Source organism: Brienomyrus brachyistius, chromosome 20 (genome assembly GCF_023856365.1).
Source record: "Brienomyrus brachyistius isolate T26 chromosome 20, BBRACH_0.4, whole genome shotgun sequence".
Classification (NCBI taxonomy): domain Eukaryota; kingdom Metazoa; phylum Chordata; class Actinopteri; order Osteoglossiformes; family Mormyridae; genus Brienomyrus; species Brienomyrus brachyistius.
In genome coordinates, this window is record NC_064552.1 from 20648046 (window position 1) to 20671913 (window position 23868).

The 23868-nt window shown below is 45.2% G+C and overlaps 2 protein-coding genes across 2 annotated transcripts in view; both read right to left on the bottom strand.

Moving 5' to 3' along the window:
• Nucleotides 1-9462, bottom strand: part of LOC125715304 (zinc finger protein 883-like) — a 54862-nt gene extending 45400 nt beyond the window's left edge. Inside the window, exons 1-4 of the mRNA XM_048986613.1 lie at nt 9321-9462; nt 9072-9208; nt 7514-7583; nt 6504-7187 (exon numbers count right to left, since the gene is read on the bottom strand). Coding sequence (XP_048842570.1) covers nt 6504-7187; nt 7514-7583; nt 9072-9208; nt 9321-9462 — 1033 coding nt within the window. The remainder of the gene's footprint in view (nt 1-6503; nt 7188-7513; nt 7584-9071; nt 9209-9320) is intronic.
• LOC125716005 (zinc finger protein 436-like) overlaps nt 1-23868 on the bottom strand; it is a 111740-nt gene that overhangs the window by 19930 nt on the left and 67942 nt on the right. The gene's annotated exons all lie outside the window — the stretch shown is intronic.

The following is a 23868-nucleotide window of genomic DNA, read 5'->3' on the forward strand; positions in this document are numbered from 1 at the left end:
ACCAGGGTACCCGGAGGAAAACCCACGATGACATGGGGAGAACATGCAAGCTCCACACACATGTGATCCAGGTGGAGAGTCAAACCCGTGTCCCAGAGGCGTGAGGCAACAGTGCTAACCACTGCACCACCATGCCGCCCCACTATTAATCTCAATTTTGCTAAATAAAAATATCTGGCTTGCATCAGTCACATGATGACCATTAACCAATGCTCACCCTTGACGGCAGAGCGCGCTGGTTACGAGCCGGGAACAAGCTCGCAAAGAGCACGTGCATTTTTTGCTGGCTGGGCGGTGCAGAGCTGTAGGGGAAACACAGAAATTATTTGGGAGACGCAGAGTGATGCAACAAAAACCAGTAAAGGTGTACAGCGTACACTATTGTCTATCGCAGACAGGAGTATTAGGTGATTATGTACACTTTAAATTGTCTTGTGGCAACTGACGAATTGAAACAAATGAGAATGCTGTGTCTGCACAGTGTGCAACAGCGCGACAAAACATTACCTGTCCTTTTATTAACTGCACAAGTAGTGGTGGTCATTAGCCGCTAGCTAACTGGGTGAGAGTGTCATGGGTCTAACTCTGTCCACCATTTTAGGGAACATATTTTGTTTTAAAGTAAGTTACCAGGCTTTCCCCTGCCTTTCTGGAGGGCTTATATTTCACTAAAAACTATCTAACATGCATATCTACATAATTATGGACTATTACGATATAAAAACACACACTGTATTTTAAAGAAAATTATAATTATATACAAATTATATTAGATTTATATTTCAAATATGACAAAATGTTGATTTTACAGAAGCAAAATTATTGTACCACTACAATTTAAACATTTAATAAGCTTGCTGCCTTGCACAGAGTGGATAGTCAAGCAAACTGAATCATCATAAATACATTATTGTATATTTTTTATTCTTATTGCTTTATTATTATAGCACAATGAATACATGATAAGGGAAGGATTCTGGATCAGCACCATGATGCAAACTTGTGGCCGTAGTATGTACAGTATTCTGGAGAATGTGTAAAACGTCACTGTATGTGCACAACACAGCCCTGCCGTCCAGCACTATCAGCAGCAGGGGCAGCAGCAACCCCTCAACAGCAACATCGTGCCCCATCAGGTAAAACATAAGCTACGTTTGCTTTGCATTGTTCTCACCCGATGACAGTGAGTATGATGCAATTCCATATTAGATTCCTGATAAATGTGGGTCGTTATTTAGCTTGGTTCTATGTGCCCCTTCAAACATCTCTGCACGGCCCTGCATAACCCTGTATTCCGTCAATTCGCAAATCATATTCAAGTAATCATTCAAAAGCACTACATAAGAACTTATATAACATCCTTACAGTTTATTGCACGCAGGCTATATTTTGTGCATTTATTGTTGACACTGATGTTTGGTTCGGTTGCATCAAGACATACTATGTTTGCCACTTTGCTCGGTTTGCTGAGTTCCCCTAATATTTTTTGTCATTACTGACACCTATTTATTGTATTTATTTTGCCTGTTTATACCTGTTTTACTATTTTTACTGTTTGACTACCGATAATGAAAGAAAAAAGTATTGTTCATGGCCTTTCACCTCTGTCGCAACCATTCACACAGACTGTATACCTCAGCCTTAATGTTACCGCAGTTAAGTTAGCCTCATATTCAACTTTCTGGCTTTAACAGTTTTTAACAGAAGTAAGGTGGGGCATTTCTAATGAGATGTGTGTTTAATGAATTGCGATGCCCAGTACATAGACAACGATGCACACCAATTGTTTTTGCGCTCCAAACCATTTTGTGATTTGGGTACATTTTATGGCTTTGTTCTTTCCAGTAACTTTTCTGGAGGACTGAATACGGCAAACGTTACATATTAGTTATCAGTCATAGTAGACGACCATACTTTTTTTTTATTATAGTCTTACAGTTTCTAATTTACATGCCAAAAACTATTTCTCCAGGACCCCCGAATAGACCTTACCAGGGAGGCTGAGGAGTGTGATCCCCCTATAGTTGGAGCACACCCTCCGGTCCCCCTTCTTAAAGAGGGGGACCACCACCCCGGTCTGCCAGTCCTGAGGCACTGCCCCCGATGTCCACGCGATGCCGCAGATGCGTGTCAGCCAGGACAGCCCCACAGCATCCAGAGCCTTAAGGACGAATCTCATCCACCCCCGGGGCCCGGCCACCGAGGAGCTGTTTGACCACCTCAGTGACCTCCGCCCCAGAAATAGGCGAGTCCACCCCCAAGTCCCCACACTCTGCTTCCATATCGGAAGGCGTGTCGGTGGGATTGAGGAGGTCTTCGAAGTATTCCTTCCACCGACCCAAGACGTCCCGAGTTGAGGTCAGCAGCGCACCATCCCCACCATAAATAGTGTTGATGCTGCACCGCTTTCCCGCCCGGAGCCGCCGGATGGCGGACCAGAATCTCCTCGAAGCCGTACGGAAGTCGTTCTCCATGGCCTCGCCAAACTCCTCCCACACCCGAGTTTTTGCCTCAGCAACCGCCAAAGCCACATCCCGCTTGGCCTGCCGGTAGCCGTCAGCTGCATCTGGACTCCCACAGGCCAAAAAGGCCCGATAGGACTCCTTCTTCAGCTTGACGGTGAAGTAAAATACAAAATTCTAACTTCATCAATAAACTGACTAAAACACATTTTGATAGTTTTAGGCCATCTTTGCCTCGCAGCAGAAACAATTTCTTAAATTTCACAGGCCATGTATTGCAGTATAATCAATTTATTAATGAAACTGGAATTTTGTCTAAATATAAGAAAATTATAATTGCTTAGATTTTCATTTTTGTAGTGAAGTTAAGATAAGAAGTTTTCATAATCACTGCTCTCCCTGGTGGATGTAATTAAGTTATAATTTTTGTCCCTGTATCAAACACACTTTAATGATCCATATTCAATACAAACCTGACACACATCTCACAAGTCTAATACTCATTATGAGTAGTTTAAAGAGGGAAGTTCACTTAAAAGCCCTGGACACTAACACGGTACAAAAAGGTGTCAGAGTTTGTTTTTTGGCAGAAGCTAAGAAAGTAGGTAACTGATGGTCAGATATTGCCATGACGAAAAATACATTTGATTTTTCCCTTATTCATCCACTTTATTAGGTACACCAGGTCAACTGCTTGTTAAATCTAATCAGCCAATCATATGTCAGCACTAACAGTCTGAGATGAATGCTCAACATACTAAGCTATGCAGCAGTCCAAGGAACAGGGAAAACAGAAGGGACTTAAGCACACTGGGACTGAAGGGCAAGAGACAGGGAGGAACACGATGGCCAGCGACACCTACTGGCCAAACCGGTTGGAGACATGAAGGGCAGGGCCAGATGGGTGCTGATTGTGAGAGCGCTTTAAATTGACACGCTGACTGTATATAACTATTATTGTGCTTTTTTGTTTGTAAATCTTTAAGTGACAATAAAATAAAATAAAAAAGGCTGTACAGATCAGGTAGCGAGAGCTACTTCCAAGGACACCTCTCACTGGCAGAGTTACATGACGTGCCCATTCTCCTTCAGGTCCGCACTGTATGGGTTACAAGTATTTAGGTATTAACAACTCAGTTTGGGTCAAGTTAACCTGAAGTACGAAGCCAACAGCGTCAACTCAGCATTTTTAAGAGTGAAGAAAACTAGCGGTGTGATATTGAAAAGCCAGAGTTACCGCCACTTATCCTCAAAGTTAATCGGCTAAACAAGGAATATGGCTTCACAATATAAGCCTCAGAAAGCGCCCGGTAGCTCACCATCAACACATTTATTTATTTAGCTTGCGGACACAAAATAATTTTTATTATGACGACATGCACGCATGGCGTGAAAATGAAGGATGCGCTTCTTTGAAACTATAAAAACCACTTTGCGTCACGCTTTCTGCCGGTAGCTTAAATGAAGCATATGAGGCGCTCAGTAAGTCCTTCAAATTTGCCATGTATGTTTTTAACGTAATGTTTGAAACAACCTGCACAGAAATTGCTGCATTTGTAGTGCCATTGTCTGGCAGCAGGTGAGGGTTGGGTTTTATACACTTAATATTTTGAAACTCAGTTCTCATCTACCTCCATCCAGTTCAGAACCAATTGGTGCAAAGCAGGGAATAACCCAGGATGAGACACCCATTGCAAGGCACACTGACACATGACCACCATTTGGTAACTCTGTTTAGCCTGAGCATGGAGGTACCTGGAGGACACCTCGCGATAACATGGGGAAAACATGCAAGCTCCACACACATGAAACCCTAGCAGGGGCTTGAACCCAGCTCCTAGAAGCATGAGGCAACAGGGCTAGCCACTGCACCACCATGCCATCCTGCGTTACCACTAATAAAGTCATATATGTTCATAACTTTCATTTCTTCTCAAATATATACTGCAAGTTGTTCATCATCAGTAATCCATGTCTGCGATGTAATTTTGTAAATCCTACAGGTCACATGCATGCATGGTGTGAAAATGAAACCCAACTTCCCAATGCAACCCAAAGCTAACTTGCCTAAGTACAGACTCACGTGCACCACCTTCAAGTCTTGCTATAATTTCCTTTTTACGTTCTACAAATACCCTCACTGCTTTCCTCTTTGGTTTGCTGCAATCATGTTCACTTTCATAGGGGCCATGATTACTATATCACTAAACGTACTGTAGACAAAGCACTACAAAAATCATACCGAACAAAGGAACACACCATTCTCATGTCAAACTCGGTCAAGAGGTACTACGAAACAGACCGATTCACAGGCATAAGCAACCCAGTAGGTCCATTTTCATGTCAGCTCATCAAAGATGCATCTTGATTTGTACAAATTTAGCAGTCCCGTTTCATCGTGATCAGTAAAAGACCAGTAACAACTGATTTTGGCTTAAAAAGTGGCAATATGTAACCTGTTTTAGAAGCAGCAGATTTAACTCTGCACATATTTAAATATTTGTCTTTTACATGCCTCTGACATGTCCCAAATTAGTAAGAGTCGCTGTTTGGCTGAATGTTTTCCATTTAGTATGAATTCAAATGATTCAACTTCTAAAGACAACATGAGACCATTGTATTTGGATCATTGTTGAATGTTCATTGTTGAAGTTTTGTTGCTTAATTGGTATTAGAATACCATGTGACCTACAATACATGCGGGGCGGCATCGTGGTGCATTGGTTAGCACTGTTGCCGCACAACTCTGGGACCCGGGTTCGAGTCTCCGCCTGGGTCACATGTGTGCGGAGTTTGCATATTCTCCCCATGTCGTCGTGGGGTTTTCTCCGGGTACTCCGGTTTCCCCTCCATAGTGCAAAAACATGCCGAATAAAATAATTGGCTAATTGGAGTTACTAAATTGCCCATAGGTGTGCATGCGTGAGTGAATGGTGTGTGAGTGTACCCTGCGATGCGTGACCCAGTAGGATAAGCAGTTTGGAAAATGGATGGATGATTATACATGTATATTTATCTAGTAAAGGAAAACAAACAGTATTATCAAAAGACAGCTTTTACAGCAAACATTTTATGAATGTTTGCAAATCAAAATAATGTTGTAATTTGGAGATCAGTGCTGACACACCACAGCACAACACACAGTGCACAACCACGAAATGTAACCTCTGCATTTAACCTACATGTGACACCAAGACATAGCAGGGGGCAGCTAACTCAGCACCCAGGAAGCCGTGCTTGGGGGTGGTACCTTGCTAGAACAGGGATTTGGACCAGCAACATTTCGATTACAAGTGCACTTCCCTAATTAAAATGAAATATTTCATATGTTCACAATCAATTAATGTGCAGGAAGGCTACCAATTCTGTCATTTTCCACTAACACCAAATTAACTCGCTAGCCTCCCAAGGTCATTCTAAATTAATTGCAACAGACATGCTCAGGCAGTGGCATCTTGTGGTTTGTCATATATAGAAGGCTTCATTAATGATAACTCAGACTAGCTAGTTTTGTTCCTAAGGACAAAGTACATTTCTATCATCTAATCGTGGGAGTTTTCATAGCCACTGAGCTCATGTAAAAGGGAGAACCGACTGATGAACTTGAGGTTGCAAATCATGTGTCGCAGTCGCTGGTCTCGTTTAGATATACACTCAATAAATACAACGTTTCTTTTTTAGTTTTTTTGAGTTTATGTCTGGCACCCTACTGTAACACAAAGCTGGCAATTCATGTATTATAATTTAAGATAGCGTAATGGTGCCTCATTGCACCTGCATTTAGATTTTATGGCTAACTGTATTGTACATTACTTCCTTCAAACGATATGAAGAAATGCCTCAGTCCAATTTGCCTGAACAAAATACAGCTTTTCATAGTCCTGAGCCCTCGCAATACATTTAGCTTGTATGAAACTTTCTTTAAAATTGAAAAGAAATACAAAACTTCCTGCATCTGTACGGCGGACATCTCCGACATTCCCTGGTAAAATGGCCCCTACGCACAAACCGTGACGTATTACACATGTAACTTAATACAACCCATTGTGTGAATCCGCTGGTGTCTCTTCAGGTGACTAAATTGACTGAAGCTCTTCCCACACTGGGAGCACTGGTAGGGCCTCTCCCCTGTGTGAATCCGCAGGTGTGTCTTTAGGGTTCCTGACTGACTAAAGCTCTTCCCACACTGGGAGCACTGGTAGGGCTTCTCTCCTGTGTGAATCCGCTGGTGCTTCTTTAGGGGTCCTAACTCATTAAATCCGTTTCCACACTGGGAGCACTGGTAGGGCCTCTCTCCTGTGTGAATCCGCTGGTGTGTCTTCAGGTGACTTAACTGAATGAAGCTCTTGCCACACTGGGAGCACTGGTAGGGCCTCTCTCCTGTGTGAATCCGCTGGTGTCTCTTTAGGCATCTTAACTCATTAAATCGGTTTCCACACTGGAAGCACTGGTAGGGCCTCTCTCCTGTGTGAATCCGTTGGTGAGTCTTTAGGTTTCCTAAAAGACTGAAGCTCTTCCCACACTCAGAACACCGATGGGACTTCTTTGTGCGAGTCTGCCTGTGTATTTTACAGTCTCTGTTTATATTGAAAGTCTTCGTACCCTGGGAACCCTGCTGTGATGTCAGTGTGTTGACAGAAGTTGGGGAATCCTGGTATGTGTTGACAGTTCCAGCCCTCAGTTGTCTGACATGTTCCTTGGGATGAGATTCACTCATTCTCCTTGCTGGGGGCAAGATGAAAACAAGTCAGTCAGTACTGAGAGGGAAAAAAGTTAATAGAAAAAAAGCCAGAAAAATAGTGAAGGCAAACGTATCTTCCAAAGAGCCTTCGTTACTCCATACGCAGTTTATGTTCACAATGTGGAATTCACACTGCAATCTCCAACATGCCTGAACTTTACAGAGTACTAACACTGCTGGTTTGAAATGGCAACCTGAAGCACAAACTATTAACTTCAAATGTACCAAAACATTTGCAGTTTTGATGGTATATGTTGGTAGCTAAAATCACCTGGGTTTGGAGGTTTCGCACACTGTTTGCTCCACCCACCAGTAACTAACAGAAGAGAACCAATCAGCTCCACCTCAGTCACATCCTGAACCGCTGCATCCTTCACCTTCTGTCACGAAAAAAAACAAGACAGAATAAGCTGTTCACCTCAAATCTATACAGGTGCTTCTATTTGCTTAATAGTAAAAAAGGAGCAGAAACCAAACAAATTACTTCAAGTATAAACATTAAACTGAAATTATGTCCATTTCTGGTGTGACCTACCGTTGGCTGCTTTCGAAATTAAAACACAGAAATTATACCACTTCAGAACGGAAAAGTGACATTTGCAAAGAGACCCATCTACACTCCATTTCACCTTGGGGGGGCTCTCATTCGCAGTCCCTTCACCCTCAGATATCAGGTATTCCCCCTCCTCTTTTTTAACCTCTCTGACACCCTGCTGGGAAGGTTGCTGGTTTGTATGGCAGGTGGTGTTACTGTAGGAAGACGTCTGCTGAAACCAAAATGATATCAAACACATTGATACTGTGCCAGTTAATTAGTATGTTGCAATACAAAGCCAGCAGCAGATTGCGTTGAGCACAAACAGACCCTCTTTCCCTGGTCTGTAGCACATGACTCTGATCCCACAGCAGGGGTTCTGCTCTGACCGGACCGCCTGGATGTAGGCTGGAAACTCCTGGATGCTGAAAACACAAATGATCACTTCAGGCAGACTGCATCACCTTAGCGCATATCCGCAACGCTCTTTGTGTTTGGGTCGCAACTACAGGCACTTTCACATTGAGCTTTTGTCTGGAACCAAAACCTTATCTGGAACCAGGGATTTCTCTCACGTTCACACTGCGGGAACTCAGCCCGATTGTAGTTCCCTGGAAGAAGTTCCAGAACCCTTTAGTGCTTACTCCAGACTAGGTCCTTTTTGTTCAAATACGGTGGTGCTTATAGCATTAAACTTGCTGACTGGTTGACCACAAGCACTGGCGCTAACTTGGAAATTACTCATAGGTGCAGAAAAAGAGATGCAGCAGAGCAAAAATTGAGCAGACACATGGAATACAAAAAGAATCCCATTTAATGCATCAACCAATACATTTTTTGCTTGCATCTCCATCTTTTTGTATCAGACGCTTCAATCGCTACCAATATAGTTCTGTCTAATATCGCCGGTGCAAGGGGTGAAACTTGCCAGCGCTTATTAGTGAGACGTCATATACATGTGATAGGTTCATATAAGCAAAATATAAATAATTTGTGATCAATCCCTCAAGTAACTAACAAATAAAACAAATTACTCAACCTCCATTGTTTTGGAATGACGGTGTAGTTTCAAATAAAGTCATTGTGAACCTACAAACTTTTTGTGTCTTACATGCTTCAGCATAAAGGTCCCAGTTCCAGTTGTGTGGGGTGAAACATACACAAAAGTGGCTAGGAACTGCAAGAGTTCCAGGTCGACACAGCCCAGGGACCCAAACCAGGCCCCGGAACTTTTGCCTTATCCTTTAACGACACAGATGAATGCCTGACACTGTTTGAAGGAATCACCCGTCACAGCAGGAAACCTCTGACTGGCAGTATCACCTCCACTCGCCTTGTCCCCCGGGCTCCTTCTCAGAAGGTGAGACGTCCACTCCTCCGAATTGCTGCATTTGTCGCCGCCCAACCTCTCCTCCATCACCCCGCTGGATCGGCTTCTTCTCATGAACACTGGAGTGGTGGAATTCAGCCCTAGAGAAAACACAGTTGCAGACTATGCAAATTTCCCACCGGTGGGACTAATAAAGGCTCTCATTGCAGTCTTGGTACTCATCCAAGTCTAATGCCGGAGCCCAAAGCCTACCCATATCCAACATGGCCTGGTGGTTCCTCTTCATGTTCCTGTAGTGCACCTTCTCGCATCTCTGCAGCCGAACCCATTCAGCCTTGGAGAAATAGGCCCGGATATCCGCATAATCCTCCTGCATGAGGATAGGGTTCTCCATGAGGCTGCTTCATGCTTTACAGAGCAGGCACAATGACACTGAAAGGCCACTGCACCCACTGGCCATCCCAGATACAACAGCCCGTCCTCAGTTTTAGCTGTCAGTTCTCCCCCAGTTGCCTTACCTCATCTGACAAACTCATGTCCGAAGCCCTTTCCATCCTATGCAGCAACCAAGTTCACGTTCCCACCTGAAATGTGTAATAAAATGTCAAATATGCAGAGGTGGGTAGGGACGAGGTACACTTAATCAAGTGACTTGTTGGGGAGGAAATCTTAGTGTATTCAGTGAACGTTTTGTAGTCTTACTTGAGTATATCTGCCAAATGAAATGCATTTTCTCCTGCATCTCATCTTTCGTTGACTTATGTGAGGCTGTTACCAGTGGTATCCAGCCATCCCATCAAGGCGGTTTTCCTCCCCAAACCATTCCAGCTCATACCACAGCTGACTTGCATGCAAACCACAAGCAAGATCAAGTTCATTGGATAGCAGTATGAGAGTACTGAACTACAACATGAATGCATTTTGCAGTCCACTTTCATCCTTGCCATGAGGGAAAGTTGGGGTCCCGCCAGACAAAGAAGCCTACCCCAGCTAAGAATAACTGGTAAATAAATTGACAGCAAATGTTATTCAGCTGAGATAGGGAACACAGGCTTAACCTTTGGATCATTTTAGGATTTGACAGGTGGTAGGGAACGATTTTCTTCACGTGAGAACGTAGGATAGCCAGCAGAGACCCCTGCCAAAAGAACTAAACCCTTTTAGTGCATTTATGGACATATTTGTTTTGCTTTTTAAAAGAAAACACTTTCTTAAATGCAAAAATAAATAAAATGATGTCAAATAAAATCACTGCATTATGTAATACTATTCATATTAATCTAAATCTGCAAAATAATATTACTAAAGCCTTGAAATAGATCTAGTTGCGTAAACCCCATGCTTCCCTTTAGACTCACCCCTGCATGCTGCAGGTATCACTCCAACTAATGAAGCTGAAAACATGGCCTTTCTTCACCTTTCAGCTTAACAGCTGGTTTGATTACGGACTCTCACCAGCTCTTTACCAGTAAAGGTTTAGTAGCGATTGCAAGCACTGCTGTTGTTTTCTTTCACTCCACCTGAGTTCACCATCTCTGTAACAGAACCGTCTCTTTGCTCTTAGTGTACAGACAGGCTCCAGCTCCGTGTTAAACTACGACAGCATCATTTTGACTGCTGTTGTGTTAACAGTGTTTTTACTGAGGAAAACTAGGGGCTGCTTAGGCTGAATCTTGTTATACTTTTCACGCTTACTTTGTATACTGGTTCCGCTCTGTGGACTGGTTCCATAGACTGGGTGCTTTGTTGAGATGTTGAATCATTGACGTTGTGCTATTGTGGTAAACTAATTCGGTTTTACAATGGACACACAGTACAGTATTTGCTTTTCTTTTGTTTGAAATGTTCCCAAACTTTAGACAGACATTTTTCGTCTTTCTCTGACTGTCCTCGCTATTTTCCCTGTCTTCCTCCATTGCGCCATCAAATCAACCCTACTACACGTAATGCAGAATAAGCACTGTGCGACAGTATTAATCCTCCGATTGAAACATGCCGATCACTAAGCAGCACGTAGTTGTCCGGATTACACGAAGCATCGAAGCAAAGAATTTGCATCGAGATTTTTAGTAATCGAGTTATTCGAGTTACTCGAATCGTTGCAGCCCTAATTACGTGATTTTTTTTTACCCAATATAAGGCATTTTACATTTAAACAAAACTGCAACTTCTATAGAATTAGAGTACATACATGTAAGCAAACACAAATTATGGAGTATTCCTAACTTTGGGCAACATATTAAAACTTTCTTCTGCAAGACGTCGGCACAAATATCCAAGATCGTCAACAGAAACATGACTGATGGAGCACATGTTTAATTATAAAAAGAACCACTTAACATTCTGACACTGTAGTGGTACTTATAGCTAAGGAGTTCTCCTTCACTGTTTATTATTCTCTACACTGAGAAGAGTGACATCCATCTCCCGCTTGCTAGCCCTGCCTTCCACATATCTCACATGCAGTTCATATCCGCACGAGCTGTAAGCCAATGAAATCTCCCCAATGGGTGTAACGTGGTTGTTTTTTGATTATTAAAAAAGATAATATACCTGCGTTCGATTCTCTCTCTGAGGCGGAACTCGGATGAAAAAAATCCCGTCGGAAACATGCCTCCTTTCTGACGTTGAAGTTGGACAGAATTTTCCTGAGATATCCGAGATTGTGACGTTATTTCAGCATGGCGGTTTACACACTTAATAATAATAATAATAATAATAATAATACATTTTATTTATAATGCCCTTTACATCCCAGGATCTCAAAGGGCTACAAGTTAAAATAAAAAGAGACAAAATAAATAGTTTAAAAGTAAACAAATTTAAAACCTCTAAGTGGAGGAACCAAAGGTTTTGTTAAAAAGAAAAGTCTTTAGATGCTTTTTAAAACAGTCAGTGGGTTGTGGTGCCCTCAGGAAGTCAGGGAGGGCATTCCATAGGCGTGGAGCAGCAGCACAGAAAGCCCTATCTCCCATAGTCTTCAGATTGGTTCTTGGTTTGTGGAGGAGGTTAGCCTGCGTAGAACGGAGGGAACGTGTTGCGCGTTGTGGGTTGATAAGTTCTTTGAGGTAGGGGGGGGAGGCATGTCCATGGACGCATTGGTGTGTAAGAAGCAAAACCTTATAGTCAATCCTGGCGGAGACGGGAAGCCAATGAAGTGAGTGAAGAATGGGAGTGATGTGCTCATGTTTTCGCACTCTCATCAGGATCCTTGCTGCAGAGTTTTGAATGTATTGGAGCCTCTGCAGGCTCTTGCTAGGTATCCCAAAGAGAAGTGCATTACAGTAGTCCAGTCTAGAGGAGATAAAGGCATGGACCAGCTTTTCGGCATCAGATAGGGAGAGAATGGGGCGGAGTTTGGAAATGTTCCGGAGATGGTAGAAGGAGGTCTTACAGAGATGGTTGATATGGGATTCAAAGGTGAGTTGGGGATCCATTTTTACGCCAAGATTTGTGACTGTTGATAAGAGAGAGATAATAGAGCCAGAGAAGATGATACTGGTTATGGGTGATGATTTTATCTGGTGAGGGGTGCCAACCAGAATGGCCTCGGTTTTGGAGCTGTTGAGTTGAAGGAAATTGTGATCCATCCAAACCTTTATCTCCTCCGGACAGACGGTGAGTTGAGATGGGGATGATGAGAGTGGCGTTGCAGCTGTGGCATTTACATAAAGCTGTGTATCGTCGGCATAACAGTGAAAGGAAAATCCATGGCGGCTGATGACCTGACCGAGCGGAGAAAGGTAAAGAATGAAGAGCATGGGGCCAAGAACTGACCCCTGGGGAACGCCACAGGAGACTGTGTGTGGCTTTGAGGTGGAGTCACCCATAGCAAGGTACTCTATCCGGTTTGCGAGGTATGATTGAAACCAGCTGAGGGCAATGTCAGTGAGTCCAAAGGTGGAATGTAGTCGATTTAATAAGATGTCATGGTCAACTGTATCAAATACAGCAGATATGTCCATGGAGAATAAGCAAGGAGGAAGAGCCAGCATCGGATGACATCAGGAGATCATTTGAGACTCTTACGAGTGCAGTTTCTGTACCGTGGTTTGTCCGGAAACCAGATTGGAATTTTTCATAGAGGTTGTTGAGTTTCAGGTGGTTATGCAGCTGGATGGCTACTACTTTCTCAATCACTTTGGATATGAATGGGAGATTTGAGATGGGCCTATAATTGGAAAGGACTTCTGGGTCCAGGTTGTGTTTTTTGAGAAGTGGTCTTATAATGGCTTTTTTTAAGACAGATGGGATATGACCAGTTTGAAGAGAGGGGACTTAAGATAGTGATATGGGTCTGCACCAGGGAAGTTGGGAAAGGGTCTAAGGCACAGGTGGCGGGTTTCATCTTCCTGATGATGTTTTGCACCTCTTCTGATGAAGCCAGAGAAAAGCAGTTTAGGCGCTGAGAAATAGCACATGTTGAGGAAATGGTTTGGATCTGAGGACCGGAAAGGGCAGAGCGAATATGTGCAATTTTGGATGTGAAATAATCCATGAAATGGTTGCACTGCTCTGCTGTGGTGCCAGTAAGTGGGAGGAGGCGTTGCGGTTCGAGGAGATGGTTAACAGTGGAGAAAAGCTGTTTGGAATTTCCTGCACTATTTCTGATGGCGTCAGAAAAAAATTTCGACCTTGCCTCTATGAGAGATTTCAAATATTTTTGTTGGTGCTCCCGGTAGGCTTGCTTGTGAACGGTAAGGCCAGATGCTTTATAGCGGCGCTCAAAGATCCGACCTGCTGTCTTCATTTTCCGAAGCCCATCTGTGAACCAGGGCGCTGAGCGTGAGAAGGTCACAGCTCTGGTTTTAACAGGGGCATGGTGGTCCAGAAGGCTACTCAGATGGCTGTTATAGTAGTCCACTGCTTCATCAGCTGATGAAAAATTTGTGGAAAGATGCTGAAGGTCTGCTGCCACGTGTTCTGGGTTGATGTTTTTGAGGTTCCTAAAGCAGATATTGCGTTCAGGCTTGGTGAGGCTAGAAGGAGATGGCAACTCCATAGAAATTACCTTGTGGTCGGAGACACCTAGGTCATACACCTGCAAGTTGGTGAGAGAAGCAGAGTTTGTGATGACCAGGTCCAAGGTGTGCCCCCTGTTGTGTGTAGGGACATCAACAAGTTTTAAATTAAAGCAGTCGAGCAATTGAAGAAACTCAGCAGCAAGGCGACAAGTGGGGGAGTCAACGTGGATGTTCAAATCTCCTAAAATGATTGTGACGCCCGGCCCGTCCGCTCCTCGTGTGTGCTACGCCCCCTAATTACCCACGTGTGATTTCCTGATCGTGCCCAGTCGTGTCTTGTTTCCTGCTGCCTTGTTCCATGTATTTAAGTTCCTGATTTGTACTAACCCGTTGTCTGTCATTGATGTTAGTCGGCGTTTCATGTCTCCTGCTCCCAGTTTGTTGAATAAACCCCCAGTTTACTCTGACTTCCGCCTGTCCGCCTGCTTCCTGCCCGTTCGCCTCGTACGATCGCCGCTCTGCCCGCGATCGCTGCCACCTCCCGTGACAGAATGACAGACCCACTCAACAAGGCACAGCAGCAGACCGAGAGCCAACGTCTCGGTCTGCTGCAAGAGGTGTACTACTGGCTGAACCAGCCCGACGTCCGGGAGGACCCCGTCGCGCTGAAATTGGCCACCGACAGCTGCGATCTCCTGCTGGCGATGTCCCCATCGGAGGGCGGGCATCGTTTGGGAGAGGTGCGCGCCCACCTCCATGAGCTCATCCAACGGATGACAGCTCGGAGGTTAGAGCTGGATGCGCCATGCGTTGTGGAGACTGTTCCCCAGCTGTCTGTCCCACCAGACGAGGAGCAGCCTTCCACGACCCACACGACAAAGAGGAGAAAGAGGAAGAAGCACGCGATCGCCCCTGCGATCGTTCTGGGAGCGTGCACGCTCATCCCCGCTTCTCTCCTCACCGGGGACTTGGAGGACTCCCCGGCTGACCTCGACGTCATCACCGCAGCTAAGCTGCCTGTGCAGGCAGCTTCCCCCGTCCGGGGAGAACACCCAGCCGCAGCTGAGCTGCTACCGCCCCTCGAGCGGTACTACTTCCGGCCCGAGCGGTTGGCCAACAAGGGGGCCAGCGCAGTGCGGGACGCGATCCCGCGTGTGCCCCGGGCACTTAAAGGGGCCACGTCCGTCTTGCCCGCACGGGACCTACCGGTCCCGCCGCCTGCAGCCCCTGCTCAGCCCGAGCAGCCGCCTCCTGTGCCTGCAGCCCCAGAGGCGCTCCCTCCGCCTGCTGCAGCCCCAGCTCCCGTCCCTCCGCCTGCTGCAGCCCCAGCTCCCGTCCCTCCGCCTGCTGCAGTCCCTGACCGCGCTCCAGAGGCGCCCCCTCAGCCTGTGACTCCTTGTCCCTCACCCCGGCGACGTCGACCCCGACCTGGGGTCGGCATGTCTGTGTCCCGTAAGGGGAGGGGGCACAGACGCAGGGCTGGGGTCCCGCCCGCCCTGCCCCCTGGCTCGCCTGCGCTGGGGCTCGGTTGGCACCTGCGGTTCCTGGCCCTCCGGGTCGGCTGTCGCCTGCGGATCCCCCTCCGGTGCCTCGTCGCCCTGCCTCGCTCCCCCCTCCAGTGCCTGGTCTGTCACCAGGGGGCTCCCCGACGGCGGCTCCTCGATCGCCTGCGGGGCCCCCACCTTCGGCCCGTCGGAGGACGTCGCTGCCTGCGGCGGCTCCCCCCCTCGCCTTGCCTTCGCCCTGGCCCCTTCCAGCTCCCTCGTCCCCTTCCCTGGTGCTCCCTCCTGCTCCCTCCCTGGCCCCTCCGCGGGTCCCTCACCCTGTCTCCTCTGCCCCTCTGAGGTCCCCTCCGGCTGCCTCCCGTCGCCCGCTGGGGCTCCCTCGGGCTCCCCTTCGTTCCCCCTCCTTCTCTCCCTTCTTTCCTGCCCCGGTCCTGCCTGTGTTTGTTCCTCCTCGTGCCTCTGTCCCGCTGTCCTCTGTTCCTCGTTCCTTTGTTCTGCCCCACTCCTGGTTTCCCGTCGTTCCCTCCCGTCACTCCCGCTCCTTTTCTCCCGCCTGTTCCCTCTGTGTCCCCGTTCCTGTCCTGTGTCGTGTCCTGTCCTGGCTTTTTCCTCTTTGTCAGTTCTGTTTGTCTGTCCTGTTCCTGGTGTCCGGTTGACTTTTTTTGCTCCCGTTTTCCTGGTCCTGTTTCCCGTCTCGTCTCGTCTGGCGCCCCTCCCTGGCGCGCCCGGTGTAGCGCGCCTTTGGGGGGGGGGGTTCTGTGACGCCCGGCCCGTCCGCTCCTCGTGTGTGCCACGCCCCCTAATTACCCACGTGTGATTTCCTGATCATGCCCAGTCATGTCTTGTTTCCTGCTGCCTTGTTCCATGTATTTAAGTTCCTGATTTGTACTAACCCGTTGTCTGTCATTGATGTTTGTAAGCGTGAGTTGTTTCCCGGTCCCCGTCTTCCCAATTAAACTCCCGTTTTGCCCCGTATACTGCCTGCCTGCTTCGTGCTTGCTTCCTTACCGCTTCGTCAGCCTGCGATCGTGACAATGATGACTTACATCAGTAATTCTATTTTACAAATCTTAAAAATGTTTATAATTATTAATAAATGTAATTGCACATGATCGATTTAAAGAATACCATATCGTTACCGTAAACAGTATCCTAGCATGCAATATCAGAATTTTACCAGACTTGTTAGGTTTTTTGGTTTGTTTATATTTCGCTTGCTTCTCGAAAAAAGAATATCGCTATGAATGTACCAAAATACTTTATAAAGCTTTTAATGTGGTTTGACTAGTTCCTGTTTCTTGTGTGTTTGTCTCTCGGAAATAATAATCTTACTCCAAAACTGCTGAAATATAAAGCAACATCACACAGCAGCTTATTCATGGAGGTAGCCAAGTTTGTTCCGAGTTGTGGCACTGTAGCTCGAACGGGAGATTGTCGGACGTGATGTCACTCAATTTGGAATTTACAAGTTCTGAGAGATAATCGAACGAATCACATGGTTTTTTATTTGCGCACATTATGTTTGTTTTATTTGGAGAGAATATTTTAATTTTAGATTCGGTTCTTTAATTGTCTGTACTGTTGATCGGAAAAGCCCGCAACTGAGGGTTTGTGAATTTTCTGATTTAGCAAACCAACACGCTACTCCAGTACTCTTTTGTTCTGGATACTCCTTTACTCTCACTAAAGTAGTGAGACTTGAGTACTTTTAACAGGGTTGCTGCACAGACTTCAACATCACAATTAAGACACAAGACCTCAAAAAGGAAAAAAATAGCATATACACAATTATTATTAAAAGATGGGCTACATTCGAACATTATCTCGAACATAATTACAAAGCTGTCCTCATTCACAGCTGACCTTAGCTCACGATGGACGAACGGTGCAATACTAATATAGATATATACGCGGTCTTATCCCTCCCGCAGGTGAACAACTTTACTATGACTGAATCTGGGAACATCGATCGAAACACTGTGTGTATTTCACTTCTGGCTCTGTACAAATGATGTTGGCTCACCGCGTATAGAGACTAAAGCACTTCGGCCGTACTGTAAGTGTTGCTGTTGTTGAAAACTCAGAAAAAGATGTCGAACACAATACCTCCAAAGCTGTAACTTCGGCGGTGGTTTGAACTTCCAAAGCAGTATCTGGCGGACTAGACCCACACTGAACGTAGTTCTGGATGGGCAGTGAAGTCGTCTTTGAGGACTCATAGCGTTTGTGTTTCCCTGATGCACGATTTGTCTCGATCGCTCGAATACCCATATTACCCCATGTGTATGTCTTCTTGCAATACGAGCATTTAAAACCATGTCCAAAACAACTAGCTCGGTACATTAGCAGTCACAGCTACGAACCTATTCCCCACAAACGCCTTACCGTGCCGCAGATGCTTCCTCTTGTTAGTAACTAGAAAGTGGTTTCCCTTAACGATATTGTCCTGCGTCGCTTACAGCCATAATTAACCCCACGACTGTAATATCTGCTGACCGCTGCAGCCTGATGGAATAATGGCGGCGCCTCCCCTTCCTTTTGAATTCGCTCGCTCCGCGCGCCGCATCCTGATTGGAGGGCAGCAAACAATTATAATTATACCGGCTCAGGGGCGGTAGCTGGTCCAGAGTGATCGGCTCTAGTTCAGGGAACGAGAAGGGTGTGTCCTCCTCGTCCTCGCTGGAAGCCCCGAGCCTCGCCAGGTAGTAGGCTTCCATGGGGAGCGGTTCAGGGACGGAGGCCCGGACGAGCTCCTCTCTCTCTTCCTCTCCGAGAGGCCAGGAGTGGGCGAGGGAGCACGTGCCCAGGCTGATGGGCTCCGGCAGGGGCTTTCCTTTCCACTGCTTCCTCTTTTTCTTTCGGTCTGTCATTCTGTCACGGTAACGGCGAGACGAGCCGGACGGAAGATCGCTCAGGAAGCGCGAGCGATCCAAAAACAGGCAGGCAGGCAGGAATCGGGGCAAATGAGGGTTTAATAGGGACAGGCACGGACATCCACTAAAAAAACACCACGAAACAACCATCAATGACAGACATGGAAACAGGGGAGACCAGGACTTAAATACAATAAAGCAGGGCAACATAACCGGACAGGGCTGGAAACAATCGGGGAAGCACACATGGGTAATCAGGGGGCGTGGCACACATGAGGAGCGGATGAGTCAGGCGTCAGTTTATATGAGCTGCAGGAAAATATCATGAGAATGATAGCAATCAAAATTAAAGTACCAATAGTCTTGCACAGTTATAACAAAGAATACAGAGTCTATTGAAGCTCTAAAAGAGCAGTCCGAATTTCTTGTTCAAGATATTCAGGAGATGAAGAAAGACGTCCAAACAGTCAAAACAGTTAATGCTAGTCATGAGAAGAGGATTTGGATATCAGTCCACGTCTTGCCCTGCCTTTTGTCCATCATTGATGTTAGTAGCGTTCCGATGTCCTGGTCTCCCCGTAGCCATCTTCCCCTTAATAAATCCCCAGTTTTCCCCGACTTTCGGCTACCTATTTCGTTCTTCCCTGCCTGCCTACCCGTCCGCACCCGCGAATCCTGACAACTATACACTGATGACAATATGAATGTTCATAAACACGACACGATATTTTACGGCCCAGCCCAGTCGGATGCCGTTTCATCTTCACCGTCTTTTCCTTAATTAATTAGGCATATCATACTTTCAAAAAGTCCTTTTAAGGTCCCTTCTGGTGTCATCGCAGACATTGCGGCCCTGTCAGTCTCCAAGTCGAGTACTATCCCATCCCAACTACCTAGCTGGCCAGCTTGCAAGCTAACGGACCTTGTAGGTGCCCGCAGGCATCTTACGTTAAGCAAGATAAGTTTGGTGATAATTAATGCAGCTAGCGAAGTACTTACATAAAAACCTATTACTTGGGGGCGCAATAAGTTATCGGATTGACTAGTAAACGACAAGAAACATAAATAACACAATCAACAAAAATCTGCTGCCAAGTCAATCAGTACTTGTATTTCCCGCTGGCTCCATTTTGGACAGCAGTTAGACGAACTCTATCTGCATTCTATTAGTCATCCTGCTGGTCCTGGATGTAGTGGGTTGAATTTTGGACCGTATTTTAAACCACTGAAATTCTGGCAGCGTATTTGAAACAGCGAAAATAACGGGACTGAATATTGTAAAGCGCAAATAAGACGACTGAATATTACTGCTTGAATAATAAAGATGCGAATAAAACACATGGAATATTTTCAACTGAATTTCTTCTTTTCAAATTTATTTTGAAGCTAAATTAAGTTAACTGAATTCATGTGGTTGAATTATAAACACGCACTTTAAAATACGTATGTTTTGGAACTGAATTTTGGAAGCATTGTCATGTTGAGTATTCCGTAGCCACTATGAGAAACGTATATAAAGTTCTTATTAGCTGATATGGCCCTCTTGGCTACTTAGTACCCTATACAACACAAGCAAAGATATTTGTGTAGCGCCTGTGGGACAAGAAAGGGGAGTGGGATGATCCCCATCTACCAGAGGAACTGCTGCACTCACGGCATACCTGGGAGGCAGAGCTGGAACACCTGCAAAAGAAAGCATTACCCAGGTGTTACTCCAGCCCAGAAATGGACATCTCCAGCCGTATGAGAGACATCCATGTGTTTCGCAATGCCTCAGAGCAGGCATATGGACCTGTTGCTTATCTCAGGACTGAGGATAAAAGGGGCGACATCGAGGTCTCCTCTCTTGCGGCACGCTCCCGCGTCGCACCCCAGAAGCAGCAGTCCATTCCACGGTTGGAGCTGTGTGCAGCCCTCACAGGTGCGCAGTTTTACAAGGTTATATCCACTGAACTAACCCTTCCCATCCGTAGCTGCACATTGTGGTCTGACTCACTGACTGTCCTTACATGGGTGTTGTCGGATTCATGTCGCGACAAAGTATTTGTGGGTACTCGAGTTGCGGAGATCCAGGAGCTGACAGCGGGAGACAACCCAGTTGATGACATCACGCGAGGACTCGCTCATCTGGATATGTATGACGTCAGCCGAATGGACCCATGTGAAGTGTCCACCACATGGATGGCCTGTGAAGCCGAGCCCGACTGTATGTTATTTATGTTCACAGACCACACGCTATTTTACACGTAATAAGTGATAACGGTTGCCGAAAACTCGCAAATAAGAGTCTTCATTAAAAGAAGTTTGAGTCATCCAGATTCTGTTTGCGGTTATATCAGAGTTCTAACCGAACTCCCCACAGTGGTTTGAATATACCTACTCGGCACACAAACGCTCCATTACATATATACTTATTATTTTGGTGATCGATTTAAATCATATTATTAACATTGGAAACAGACGTTAATAATGTATTTTAATGCTATAAGACGTTAATAGCATACGTTAATTTTATCATCCATCCATCCATTTTCCAAACTGCTTATCCTACTGGGTTGCGGGGGGTCCGGAGCCTATCCCGGATGCAATGGGCATGAGGCTGGCAACAACCCAGTATGGGGGGCCAGCCCATCGCAGGACACACTCACACACCATTCAATCTCTACGGGCAATTTAGCAAGTCCAATTAGCCTCAGCATGTTTTTGGACTGTGGGGGGAAACCAGGGTACCCGGAGGAAAACCCACGATGACATGGGGAGAACATGCAAGCTCCACACACATGTGATCCAGGTGGAGAGTCAAACCCGTGTCCCAGAGGCGTGAAGCAACAGTGCTAACCACTGCACCACCATGCCGCCCCACTATGAATCTCAATTTTGCTAAATAAAAATATCTGGCTTGCATCAGTCACATGATGACCATTAACCAATGCTCACCCTTGACGGCAGAGCGTGCTGGTTACGAGCCGGGAACAAGCTCGCAAAGAGCACGTGCATTTTTTGCTGGCTGGGCGGTGCAGAGCTGTAGGGGAAACACAGAAATTATTTGGGAGACGCAGAGTGATGCAACAAAAACCAGTAAAGGTGTACAGCGTACACTATTGTATATCGCAGACAGGAGTATTAGGTGATTATGTACACTTTAAATTGTCTTGTGGCAACTGACGAATTGAAACAAATGAGAATGCTGTGTCTGCACAGTGTGCAACAGCGCGACAAAACATTACCTGTCCTTTTATTAACTGCACAAGTAGTGGTGGTCATTAGCCGCTAGCTAACTGGGTGAGAGTGTCATGGGTCTAACTCTGTCCACCATTTTAGGGAACATATTTTGTTTTAAAGTAAGTTACCAGGCTTTCCCCTGCCTTTCTGGAGGGCTTATATTTCACTAAAAACTATCTAACATGCATATCTACATAATTATGGACTATTACGATATAAAAACACACACTGTATTTTAAAGAAAATTATAATTATATACAGAGTGTATTAGATTTATATTTCAAATATGACAAAATGCAGATTTTACAGAAGCAAAATTATTGTACCACTACAATTTAAACATTTAATAAGCTTGCTGCCTTGCACAGAGTGGATAGTCAAGCAAACTGAATCATCATAAATACATTATTGTATATTTTCTATTCTTATTGCTTTATTATTATAGCACAATGAATACATGATAAGGGAAGGATTCTGGATCAGCACCATGATGCAAACTTGTGGCCGTAGTATGTACAGTATTCTGGAGAATGTGTAAAACGTCACTGTATGTGCACAACACAGCCCTGCCGTCCAGCACTATCAGCAGCAGGGGCAGCAGCAACCCCTCAACAGCAACATCGTGCCCCATCAGGTAAAACATAAGCTACGTTTGCTTTGCATTGTTCTCACCCGATGACAGTGAGTATGATGCAATTCCATATTAGATTCCTGATAAATGTGGGTCGTTATTTAGCTTGGTTCTATGTGCCCCTTCAAACATCTCTGCACGGCCCTGCATAACCCTGTATTCCGTCAATTCGCAAATCATATTCAAGTAATCATTCAAAAGCACTACATAAGAACTTATATAACATCCTTACAGTTTATTGCACGCAGGCTATATTTTGTGCATTTATTGTTGACACTGATGTTTGGTTCGGTTGCATCAAGACATACTATGTTTGCCACTTTGCTCGGTTTGCTGAGTTCCCCTAATATTTTTTGTCATTACTGACACCTATTTATTGTATTTATTTTGCCTGTTTATACCTGTTTTACTATTTTTACTGTGTGACTACCGATAATGAAAGAAAAAAGTATTGTTCATGGCCTTTCACCTCTGTCGCAACCATTCACACAGACTGTATACCTCAGCCTTAATGTTACCGCAGTTAAGTTATCCTCATATTCAACTTTCTGGCTTTAACAGTTTTTAACAGAAGTAAGGTGGGGCATTTCTCATGAGATGTGTGTTTAATGAATTGCGATGCCCAGTACATAGACAACGATGCACACCAATTGTTTTTGCGCTCCAAACCATTTTGTGATTTGGGTACATTTTATGGCTTTGTTCTTTCCAGTAACTTTTCTGGAGGACTGAATACGGCAAACGTTACATATTAGTTATCAGTCATTGTAGACGACCATACTTTTTTTTTATTATAGTCTTACAGTTTCTAATTTACATGCCAAAAACTATTTTGACTGGTAGTGTTTTCATTTTTTTGTGAGTTTAGCTTGAATTTTAGGGTTTGTGCTTAGTGGTTTGATTAAAGGAGAGGAGATTTTAGGAAACGTGTTTTAGCAATTCAGAAAAACTGTAAAATGTTAAGGCATGTCAGACTACTTTGAAAGTGGGTGAGAGGCCTCACACTCCAAAGGGTTACAGTAAATACGGATTATGCTGTGTTTCTTTTATGTTCCTCTTTTTGAGTCTGGTACTATGACAAAAAAATTCCCAATCTATCTATCTAGTGCTACTTCATTATTCCATCCTCTTTGTGCAACGTAGTAATGTAAAGTACTGTCAGTAAAACAGCATGATACTACCACCACCCTGCTTGACCATTGGTTCAGTATTCTTATGTTAAGAAAACAACCTCACCTTGATCCCCTGCAAACATCTCTTTTCATTGTGGCCAAGCAGAGAAGTTAATGACACATTCACATGTCATTGTGACTGCCCCCCACCCCCACCCCAGCCCGTGAATATGCAGCCATCAGCAGCCTTTCAGACTATTAGACAGACAGAACACACTAAGGAATGTGTCTGTTTTATTCAAGCACAGTACAGAACCATATGTTTTTTTATTTTTCATGACCATAGGTGAGGGTAGGAACGTAGATTGACTGGTAAATCGAGAGCTTCGCCTTTTGGCTCAGCTCTCTCTTCACCATGACAGACCGATGCAGCGCCCACATGACTGCTGACGCCACACCGATCCGCCCGTTGAACTCCCGTTCCATCGTTCCC